Source organism: Drosophila hydei, unplaced genomic scaffold (assembly GCF_003285905.1).
Source record: "Drosophila hydei strain 15085-1641.00,03,60 unplaced genomic scaffold, DhydRS2 tig00008114-arrow-pilon, whole genome shotgun sequence".
Classification (NCBI taxonomy): domain Eukaryota; kingdom Metazoa; phylum Arthropoda; class Insecta; order Diptera; family Drosophilidae; genus Drosophila; species Drosophila hydei.
Genome location: NW_022045827.1, coordinates 246,732 through 259,114, shown reverse-complemented (window position 1 = coordinate 259,114; position 12,383 = coordinate 246,732). Strand labels below are relative to the sequence as shown.

At 35.7% G+C, this 12,383-nt stretch overlaps 1 protein-coding gene across 1 annotated transcript in view; it reads left to right on the top strand.

Annotated features, from left to right (window-relative positions):
* The window catches only part of LOC111596216 (tyrosine-protein kinase Btk29A), a 58,062-nt gene that overhangs the window by 19,052 nt on the left and 26,627 nt on the right, over positions 1-12,383 (top strand). Inside the window, exons 3-5 of the mRNA XM_023310330.2 lie at positions 8,994-9,089; positions 9,188-9,374; positions 10,522-10,668. Of these exons, the coding sequence (XP_023166098.1) occupies positions 8,994-9,089; positions 9,188-9,374; positions 10,522-10,668 (430 nt within the window). The remainder of the gene's footprint in view (positions 1-8,993; positions 9,090-9,187; positions 9,375-10,521; positions 10,669-12,383) is intronic.

The following is a 12,383-nucleotide window of genomic DNA, read 5'->3' as shown; positions in this document are numbered from 1 at the left end:
GGCTTTGGCTCTTCGGTTCGAATTCGTTACGCAGCTCAAAGTCGTTGGCATTTGAACATGCTGCAACATGCTGCAAGCCAGGCTTCCATTAATCAACATTGAAAGGTTTTGCACTCGGAACGTTCCACACACTTCAGAAATGGTTGGGGGGAACTAGGGGCACGAACTGAACTTAAAAGAGTCGCCTTCAGCTCTTGTTTGATTTGTCTGGCCCCGTTGAATTGCCTCATTAGCTGCACATTAGTGAACATCCACATGCGTGGGAGGGTCTTTTACTATTTGCTTTTCCCAGCAATCAATGTGTGATCGAAAAAATATTGAAACTGGCCAAGCAAAGCAATCCAATGCTAAATGTAGAATATTTTCTTGCGCTGTCTATAAAATTTCGTAGCTATTTTGTATATCCAAGTCTCTGGAAGACCTTTTCAAAACACGTTTCCACATTTTGATAAGTTTTCATCTACGTTAAAAGAAATTTTAAATATATTTTTTGTAGACTTATTAACTGTTAATCTATATTTATCTTTTACATTTTAGTTAGTTTTCAGTTTCTTTTTATAATATCTAATTATATATTTGGATTTCCAATTTATTTTCACATATTTTACATAGTTTTTGTTTCAACTTTCGCTCTCTATATGTCTGAACAATTATCGATCTTTAAATATATTTTTATGTTCATTATACATCTATGCCTTCATTTTATATACACAATTTATAAAGTTTTAGCTCAGTCTGTATGAAGATTCCCTTAAGCAGGCACTCGAAAGAAGTTTGTTTTGCAGCATCGATACCTTTTTCCATTGGTATCGATAACAAGCTCAAGTAACGTAGGCCTAGATTTCAAGTTATTAAAGATATTAAAGATCATCAAATTGGGCTTATAAATGCCTTTAAAGTAGTTCTGTTTTATGCCTTATTCTATACCTATCAAAATCGAAAATAAAACCCAATTTGATTCAGAAAGCTTGTTTGGCTTGTGAGTTTGGGTATCTTCTAGTCAGGCACTCTCGATTCATATTTTATTTTATTCAATCGTTCTATATAATTTATTGTCTCAGTTATGCATCTCCAAATCTAGTCCTTATCATTATTACTGCTATATCTATTATCTGTTAAATTTAACAGAATTTTTCTCATTTTCAAACTGTTTTTTTCTTTCTAATTTTCTACCCTTTATATTTTCCCTAATCTCATCCTTATAACATCTCTCTTTCCATCTCCCTCTCTCTCGTTTATTTTATCTTCCTCTCTCTCTTAGTGGTTTTCTTTTACATTTTTTCAAATTTCCCATCTATTTACTTTCTCATTCATTTGCAATTTTCCGTTCATCTTTTCACGCACTTCGTTTCGCATTTGTTGCCTGTTTCTTTTGACTATTTACCTGTGGCACTTGTCGCCACTCTTGCTTTGACAGTTTGATTCAATTATGCGCAGGTGTTTGCTGTAGTTTGAATACCTTTTGCCCTTGCTTTACCTGGCTGCCGCACAAAGGTTCCGCCAGGTCCTTGCCGAGCAACGACGTCTCCTGTTTCAAGCTGTTCTGTTGTCCTCTTTTCCAGATTGTGTTACTCTTATTATTTTTTTCTCATTTTTTTCTTTATTTATTTCCTTTTATTTTTTCTTTACTTTTGTTTGTTTTTTTTTTGTCGCGAAAATTGCAGCACAGTTTTACACTGTTCAACAAGAATGCTGCTCTGCGCCCTCACAAATTATTCAGTGTTGACCTCGGCTCAACTTGTGCATAGACTTGATTGTCTTGGAATACGCTGTGAATGTCTGAAAAGGATATATTGTTGGTGCAGCGGGTAACTTGAGCAAAAAAGTCTATTTTTGTTATTCAAAACATATATATATATATATATATATATATCATACTTATAGATTCTTGATAAAAAACGAAGTCGTTTTATATAACAGTTTTTGAAGACTGATCTGTCAAAGATTCTAGATGCTATGGTTGCTCTCATGACAAACAAAGAGTTGCCTCTTAGCATCCATTAAATTCTTATCTATTCTGTAAACACCAAAGATTGCATTAAAAAACCTAAAATAATCTTAAAACAAAAATTTTTTAAACTTGAAATTGAAGTGACAAAGAGAGAAAAAGAGTGAAAAGTAGTGAACAATTCTAGTTCATAAATGATTTACAGGGTATATACCAGCCTAAGCACTGCTATCACACACCTGCTTTCATATGCCATAAATATTTTTTAATACGTGGCAACATTCAACGCTTTCTAACAGCTGGCAACGCCCTTTTCCTTGCTTTTGGCTTATTTTGTTTTCAGTTTGAATAGCCGCATCGCCGCCAAAGCCCTTTGGCTTTAGCCTTTGGCGCGCTCATTTTGTAATTGTTCAACACTTATTTTTTTGTTTGCTTAGCACTTTCAACACCTGATATTTTTCGGCCCTTGGGTGTGAAGCTTACTGCGTTTGAACTAAATGTGATTAATGTTGTTGTTGCCTCAATTGACTTTCACTTTTAAGTTTCGTATTTAGCTCTCAATTGTGGCTCATAGGGTTTTCTTTGTATACGCTACCCTGTCTCTATCTTTATCTTTCTATTTTACTCTCTTACTTTTTCACTCTCTCACTATCTCTATTTTTATTTTTTGCTCTATCTCTATTTCTGTCTCTCCCGTTCTATGCATCTTACTCTTTTGTTTTTTTTTTTCAGTTTGTCTACTCGCTTCTTCTCTCTCTCTCTCTCTTTTTCTTTCTCTGTGTTACTTTCTATATATCTAGCATTAATCTATATCTTTTATACATATCGTTATTTTTTCTATCTGCCTTCCTCTCTCTCTCTCGCTCTCTATTTTGCTCCCTTTCACTCTCTCTCCCTCTCTCTGTACCTCATTTCTTCTATTTAACTGTCTCTTTCCTATTTTCTATTTCTCTCTCAGCTTTCTGCCTCTGTCTCGTATTCTCTTCGTCCCTTTCACACTCTATATCTCTCTCTATTCCCTCTACCGTTTTCCCCTCTTCTTCTATATATGTGTATCTTTCTCTGCCTTTCTGTTGCTCTTTCTCTTTCTCTCTCTCCCACTCTCTAAATCATATCTCCCTATCTCTCTCTCTCTCTCTCGCTCTTTCACTTTCGATCTCTCACTCACTTTCTGTTTCATTCACATTATTTTCCACATATTTGTCTCTTTCTCTTTCTTCCGTCTCTTTCTGCTTAATTGCTCTCCTCGCTTCATATGCAAATCACAAACAGCTGTGCTTTATGTGAACAAACCCACTCGATTTTCCCATTTATTACTGCCACATGTCGCGCTTTGCCAATTTGCAACACACAACATCGCCACACACACACACCCACACACACACTTTTATCTTTGAGTTCATTCAACTCAGCATAAAGTTTTTGCCATGATTCTCAACTAGTATGCCACACACACACACACACACACACACACACACACACACACACACACACTCATGCTGGAACAACTTGGCCATAAATTTTCATTCACTCGCATCTTTCATTTCCATTTCAATTGCCAGTTGGTTTTATATTCATTTTCTTTTTGAATTTTGCCCAGTTTTTACTTTGTGCTCTATTCACTGAAAATATGGCACAACGTGCAGGAAGCATCAAAAGCTTTGACAGCGTTGCCACACACACTGACAGGCAGACAGATGGACAGACGAACTTTACGGCATTTGAGTCACTGCCCGCCGGATATTTCCGTTCTAATTGCAACTCTTCTTTAGTTTTTGTGTCTGCCACGCCCACACATTGGAAATTCTATGCTCTCACAAAGGGCATATAGAAATTGAAAAGGTCTGGCAACGCCTGCACTGTTGGCTAATAATTTTATATATATTATAATATAGCAAGAAAAAGTTCTTCATGCAAAAAATTAACGCTCTGACTATAGTTTTTTATGGCTGCTCTATGATAGCGCTACGATCCTTATCTTATATAATACATGTTAATCCTGTATCAAAATTTTATTGAGTTAGTTTTTCCTGTTGGCTTAGCTACCATAGATTATACTCTTTATGGAGTTCCGTTATGTTGGGGAATGTTTATATATACATTTCTATACTTATAATCGAACTTCCATAAGAAATCTGAATCAAGTTTCATTGAGATATCTGCTCTAGAAGCTCAGTTCACTTGGACTAGATTCTACGTATTGTATGCCAGAGCACTTCATAAGCTGATATCATTCAAGTTGACCTAATTTGGAATAGATTTAAAAGTAAATTCTTCAAGTTTAATTTCATTATTTTTTTGTAATTTCACTTTCTTTAAAATATTTCTTTCTTCAACTACTTCGAAGATCTCATTAGCATCATTATATATCATTACTATAGTATGTAGCAGCAGCTATTTCATTTGAAACTCCACTTCATACACAGCATCTAATTGTCATGATCATGCTAGTTTAACATTATGAAGAACGTTCTCTTCCGTTCGCTTAATCTCTTCACAAATTAGCGCCAATTGAATGCACGCATGGCTCAAGTGCGTTTCAATTTCCATTTCCATTTCAATTTCAATTTCAATTGCCTGTCAAGTTTCTTCTATTGCGCCATTTCTCTCCCCCTTTCTCTCTCTCTCTCTCTATCTAATACTTTGCTTTTGGCTTAACCCAAATAATTCAATTTTTTACGATTTTTTATTTGCTTTGTTTTTGTTTTTGTTTATTTTCGTTGTTTTTCTATCAACTCGAGACGAGAAGGAAGTTCAATTTTTTTCTTTCTTCTTCTTCATTACTGACCCCAAGTGCTTTACCCGCTGCCTTCGGCCTCTTTTTATGCCTTTTTCCTTCTCTTTAAAGTGTTTCTTGTTTGATTTTTTCTTTCTTTAGTTTTTTTTTTGTGCTGTGGAATCGCTGCTTGTTTATTTGAGGTCTTTGTGTCAACTTTGTCGCTGTGCTGCCTTTTGCTTAAGTTGAAGTTTTTTTTCTTTTGTTGCTACACTTGCAGCGGGTACTTTGATATTTCTGATCGATATAGCCTATGTGAACTCAGCTGCTGGTGAGGCTAATGCTATGAAATTTGGTACAGCTTTTTGTAGTTGTTATGGCTTGTATATATGTCAAAATTGAACGGATCGAAGCTCTATAAGGTATATTTACTAAGTTTTTTTGTAAAGGGTTTTTGTGTTAGATACTTATTAAATGTTAAGAGGGCTTGCCACAACTATATAGACTATATAAATGTTTAGTCCATATGCTGCCAAAGCGTAACAGCAACTGCAGCTTGAAGAGAAAGTAATATTTCTATTAAAACTTCTTTAACCTTCAGCAAACTTATCGATCTTATGAAGTACTCCATACTATATATATATCTATATGCTCTAGATATTCTATATACTTTGTATATTGTCTGTTTTCTATATATTATATATCCTTGATATACTCTATATACTCTTGATATTATATATACCACATATACTATATATACTCTATGTGCTCTATATACTTAATATATTCTGTATATTCCATATACTCTACACACTTTATATAATATATAATTTATATACTCAACATACTCTAGATATTCTATTTACTCCATATACTTCATATACTCTATATATTCTGTATACTCCATATACTCTATAAACTCTATATATACTATATACTCTGTCTACTTTGTATACTCTACCTGTTCTCTATACTTCACTTTATATACACCATATATTCTGTCAAATGCCAAACGATCTACTAAATCATATGCGTAGCTTTGAAAATGAATATGCTTTTAAGTATTGCTTCATGCGATAAAGATAAAATGTGTTATATCTTATTAGAGATTTGTAAGCTTCTTTTCAGACCTATTATATCATATAACTCTCAAAAGAAAACTTGAAGTACGAGCCCATCTCTCACATCAAGTGCTTGCTGTAAGCATGCAAGCGTGTCCGTACTTCGGCTTTCCACGACTTCTTTTCTCGTTCTTTGTAGATTCTTTTTTTTTCGTGGTTTTTTCTCAGTTGGTTTTGCGATAAGCCAAAAAGCGGGCTAAGCGACGCTGAGACGACGTGCTTATCTCTAGGTTTTCACTCGATGACGCCACGCTGCGTGTGTTCACCCCTGCTCCATCAGCTACTCCGCTTGCTCTCGGCCTAACTAATCAGCCAAAAAAAGAAAAAAAAGAAAAAGAAAAAGAAATGAAGCCAGAAGACAATAAGTGAGTGTGGTAAGAGAGAGCAAAGCAGCTTCTTAGGGCTTCCCTTGCCGCGCTTTATTTAGGCCCTGTCAAGTCAATTAGGCCAATTATGTTGACTTAATTGCGCTTGCAGCGCAAATTGCGGCAGTCTGTTCCTCCCCTCGTCCAGGTGCACGGCACACGTGCAAAAGTTACCCTCCTTGCCAGTAGCCAGCAGCCAGGACGTCACTTAAGTGCCGTCAAGTGGAATGCCAGGCCCACAAAAAAGCATAAAAAGAGTTGACGAATTTTTTAGTGGCACTTTATTAAGCGCTGCCTCGCACAACCAGTTGCATTTCTCCACTTGAGTCGTGCTCTTTCTGTTCTTAAAATCGATAGAATCTGAGCTTCCACCTGGGCGGCTGTTACGCCCACTTCACTGCGAATAGCTTTTGATGGGGTTGAGGCTCGTTTCACAACAAAACTTTTCCTGCTCAAATACCGTAAGGTAGTTTATACTATACAATATTGTTGAGTAGTGTTGTATAAGTATATATAGTGTTTGTTTAAAGCTTATTCAATGAAAGAAACTTTTATATGAAAGAACATTTTGTGAGCGCTTCAATTCATAGAGACTTTAAGCAACTCAGTTCAGGCTAAATATTTTACTGAATCATTTTATTTGCAAGTCTTCAAATATGACTTTATTCCTTAACCGTTAATCTTGGATGGATCTGCGGAATTTAGCTTTCTGAGCTTCATATACTTTTGAATTCCAACTCGCATCTAATTTTGAACTGATTCAATTAATTTCAGCTGAATTCATTATAAATAAGTTAAGCTAAATCACTTTTATTTCATCGCTTAACTTCCTCCATCTACAATTGGCTTCATAAATTATGCACACTTTTGTGGGTTGACCTTTAAGCTACTTTTTTTGTATTACTCATTTAAATGTGATGTTCAAAACTGAACTAGTTCACTTCATCAACTACATATTTCTTTACTAATTTGTGCTCTTATAATTTATCTACTAACTTCACTCAGTTTACAGCTCACAATTTGAGTTTTCATTACTGAAATACCAAAATCCTTTATCAAATCAAAGCACATTTAAAGAAGTTTCTTAAGTTACGTTTTCAATACTGAAATACCAAAATCCTTTACCAAATTAAAGCACATTTAAATAAGTTCCTCATTACTGAAATACCAAAATCCTTTACCAAATTAAAGCACATTTAAATAAGTTTCTTAAGTTACGTTTTCAATACTGAAATACCAAAATCCTTTACCAAATTAAAGCACATTTAAATAAGTTCCTCATTACTGAAATACCATAATCCTTTACCAAATTAAAGCACATTTAAATAAGTTCCTTAAGTAAAGTTTTCATTACTGAAATACCAAAATCCTATACCAAATCAAAGCACATTTAAATAAGTTCCTCATTACTGAAATACCAAAATCCTTTACCAAATTAAAGCACATTTAAATAAGTTTCTTAAGTTACGTTTTCAATACTGAAATACCAAAATCCTTTACCAAATTAAAGCACATTTAAATAAGTTCCTCATTACTGAAATACCATAATCCTTTACCAAATTAAAGCACATTTAAATAAGTTCCTTAAGTAAAGTTTTCATTACTGAAATACCAAAATCCTATACCAAATCAAAGCACATTTAAATAAGTTCCTCATTACTGAAATACCAAAATCCTTTACCAAATTAAAGCACATTTAAATAAGTTCCTCATTACTGAAATACCATAATCCTTTACCAAATTAAAGCACATTTAAATAAGTTCCTTAAGTAAAGTTTTCATTACTGAAATACCAAAATCCTTTACCAAATTAAAGCACATTTAAATAAGTTCCTCATTACTGAAATACCATAATCCTTTACCAAATTAAAGCACATTTAAATAAGTTCCTTAAGTAAAGTTTTCATTACTGAAATACCAAAATCCTATACCAAATCAAAGCACATTTAAATAAGTTCCTCATTACTGAAATACCAAAATCCTTTACCAAATTAAAGCACATTTAAATAAGTTTCTTAAGTTACGTTTTCAATACTGAAATACCAAAATCCTTTACCAAATTAAAGCACATTTAAATAAGTTCCTCATTACTGAAATACCATAATCCTTTACCAAATTAAAGCACATTTAAATAAGTTCCTTAAGTAAAGTTTTCATTACTGAAATACCAAAATCCTATACCAAATCAAAGCACATTTAAATAAGTTCCTTAAGTTAAGTTTTCATTACTGAAATACCAAAATCCTTTACCAAATTAAATCACATTTAAATAAGTTTCTTAAGTTACGTTTTCAATACTGAAATACCAAAATCCTTTACCAAATTAAAGCACATTTAAATAAGTTCCTCATTACTGAAATACCAAAATCCTTTACCAAATTAAAGCACATTTAAATAAGTTTCTTAAGTTACGTTTTCAATACTGAAATACCAAAATCCTTTACCAAATTAAAGCACATTTAAATAAGTTCCTCATTACTGAAATACCAAAATCCTTTACCAAATTAAAGCACATTTAAATAAGTTTCTTAAGTTACGTTTTCAATACTGAAATACCAAAATCCTTTACCAAATTAAAGCACATTTAAATAAGTTCCTCATTACTGAAATACCAAAATCCTTTACCAAATTAAAGCACATTTAAATAAGTTCCTTAAACATTACGCCACTTAACAGATTCAGCTCGATTTCCTAACCGCTGTCTGCTTGCCTCAGCTCTGGCATAAATCTTAATCAGATCAAAGTCCTTTGAAAGTAGCCCTATAACCGTTTTGCCACTTAGTCACTTCCCTAAACATATATACTCAATATCAATTCTCTCTGCTCTTCTCTACTCCCTGCAGCGACGTCGTGAACGAGGTCGAATAAATCTGAAGGGCGTCCGTCTCGTCGAGGAGGCGACAGTTAGCGGCGAGGGCGGTGATCCCTTTGCGCCGGATGTAAGTACAAAGAGCGAGCTCTGAATGATTTTGATTGAGATTAACATTAACATTAACATTAACGCATTGCTCAAATGCGCCCAACCAATTACCTACAGGGTTACCCCTTTCAAGTGGGCTACTGCGAGACGACGTCGACGACAGCCGCACAGCAGCAGGCGGCGGAGCAACAGCATCTGGGCGAGGGGCAGCATCTGGTGGGCAGAGCCGTGCCCCAATACACGCTCTACGTGATAGCCAACAGCGCGAAGGAGCGCAGCGAGTGGATACGAGCGATACGACAAGGTAAGCATTGACAGCGCCAACAGTCGCGCGCAACTTCAATGATGACCCCAAAATAAATATAATAAAAATCAAAAGTACTTGAGGGACGACTTGGCTCGACTAGCAGATATCCCGTGTTGGGTTGAGCAGCTAATAATTAAATGTTAATAGAAGCACAAGAGTTAGTAATGCCAGCTCTTTCTGTATCAGAGCTTTAAATAAGTAGCAAAGACTGCCAATTCGATATTTATCGATTTTAGGACTAAATGCTGAAGACTCCACATTTTTCAGCTATTTGCTCTGCATTAAAGTTACCAAATATAAAATCTGGACAATATATCAAATTTCAACTTATCGAAATGTTAAATGAAAGACAGTTATAAAAACGATATTTATCGATGTTAAATAAAAGTACATCTATGTTGACTACAAAACGGCCTCTGTAATAAATTAGTGAATTAAATTAATTTTATATAAAATATGGCCTTGAATAGATAAGCTTGTGTTATCGATATATATCGATTTTCAGTTGATGCACGAAAATATCAAAGAAATTGTCATACTTTATATAGGCGGGAAGAACGAGACATTTAGTAACAAAATAAGTTCACATGGTGTTAACAACCAGGCCGATTTTCGATATTTATCGATGTTCGAAATATATTCCTATTTACTTGAGACAGATGGCTTAACAAAAGTACAGTAACGCTATCACTTGGCAGAATCTAGAGAGATGTACTCAATAGAGTGATACACACATGCATCGATTTATCGATATATATCGATGCAGACAAAAATGACCAATTTATGTTAAATGATTATACAATAAATCTGTTCAACGTTAAGGTAATGAACATGCTTCATGCCAATATACCCGCTACTGTAGATTATTAAATTGATTAGAGGGCATATTGAAAAGAGTTGCAGATGCAGCAGCAGCAGCAGCAGCTGCCAATCGCTGCGGCACGATAAGCCATCAGCGGTGCCATCGAAGCCTTGGGAGTCATCCAGGCCAGACAGAGCAGCAACAACAGCAACAGCAAAGATGCTTAACCCAAATCTGTGAAGTCAGCTGTGTGGGTCGTAGCTTTTAGCTTTTACTCTTTTTCCAACTTTGTTTTATTGCTGGCAAACTCTTTAACACTTCTTCGTCTTCTCCTTCTTGCAGTTTGTGAGGACAGCAATACACCGAAATCGTATCGATATCATCCTGGTCTCTGGTCGGGCAAGAAGTGGAGCTGCTGCAAGGGCCAAGCCCGGAGCACATTCGGCTGCCGAGCTGCCGCTCACTGGCGCGAGGCCAACAATAATCCAAGTAAGAAAATAATTATCGATATGAGTGGAAAGACAACGGCACATAGCAGTAAATTGCGTTTGCACTCCACCTGACCGCGTTGCTTTATAGCAGCTATCAGCTCCTCGTCCAACTCATCCTCCGATCCATGGTCGGCTTTGCACTGTCGTCGCTCATCCAACTTTCCCGACCTATGCAAAAACAGCTCCAGATGCTGCGTTCTTTGTCTGCTTTCTGGCCGCTGCATTGTGAACTGCCTATTTATAGTCTGACATATTGTTTGGAGCGAGGCACTACGCACTGACAGACCTAGCAGAGGGCAAACATATGGAATAGTCTAAAAAAAACTGGAAGCTATATAAATGCCCTTTGCATAGGATGCTCTAACTTTGCCAGCCATTTGGTTTGAGATTTTATTGTATTACGAGTATATTATATTTATTTAGAAATACTTCTGTCTAGGGTGAAAAATATTTCCAAAGCTAAACTATTCAGATTTGCGAATTTTGCTAATCTGAAATATTTTATTTTTATCAGGCAAAAAATTTATTTCACATTATCAGAAATTCCAATTTTGACCTTGATACTCTTCCTTCTATATTGTGTCTTTTGAAAGCTATATTCTATCTTCTATCTACTATCGTCTATCTTACATCTTCTATCCTTAATCCTCTCTTTTCTATCTTAAATATTTTATCTTTAAACTTCGATCTTCTATTTTCCATCTTCCGTTTTCTGTCTGCTATCTTTTATCTTCTATCTTCAATCTTTTTGTATTTCGAATATGACAGAAGATATACTTACCAAGGGAAAGTTGGATTTTATGAGAATAGTCTAAAAATTACATAAGAGAAAACTTTTCAGGCCACCCTCGTTCTTTCAGTTACGCTCCTACTAACATTTATAGTGTATTACACTAGATAAAATATATATTCCAGGCAATTCAGAACAGCTTCAATTCGATATATATCGATCTAAAGTAGAATGGCTAACTATCGATAACATTTATAAGAAACTTGATGCAATTTTAGGGTAATTAAAAGTCGTCTAGACGAACACAATTTGCTCTTGTTTGGCATTGTTTTGTTTTGCTTTGCATTTGCTTTGGCATTGCAACATGTGGCGATAAACTGTGGCAGGCATTCGCTACGCCTCAGCTGGGGACAGGCTGTAGGGCGAGCTATAAGCAGGGAGCAAGCGCGGGTTGGGGGGATTCTTACAATTTCATGGATTGAGCTTTCACCTTTTAAAGAGAGCGAATCATTCATTAGACATGGCCGCGCCTAATGTAGACATCAGAAGTGCCAGCAAATGCTGAATGCAGGCTGCCACCTTTTGTGGCAGCTGCCAGCTTCTTTCATCTCTACTCTACTCTTCTCTCTCCCTCTCTCTTGCGCTTTGAGTTTTCACACATGTTTGCCATTCGCAGCGCTTTTCCATTCTTCGTACTGTCGCCTCGCACAATTTGACACATTGTCCACAGGCATCCGGCTTGCCACTTGCCACTTGAAGTGGCTACCAAGTGCGTGCCGCCGCTTCCCTAAGCTCTTAATGAGCAACGAGTGTGGCAGATACTTTGCCAACTTGTTTAAGCTTTAGACGGAACAAACACAAAGTTTGCGTCATGCAAATCTCGCCACCTGGTCGCCGTCTTCACTTCGCTCTTATCTATCGACTACTTGCCAATTCCTAGAATTATGGCCAAAAAGGTAAACTCTACAGTCGCAACCCAGTCT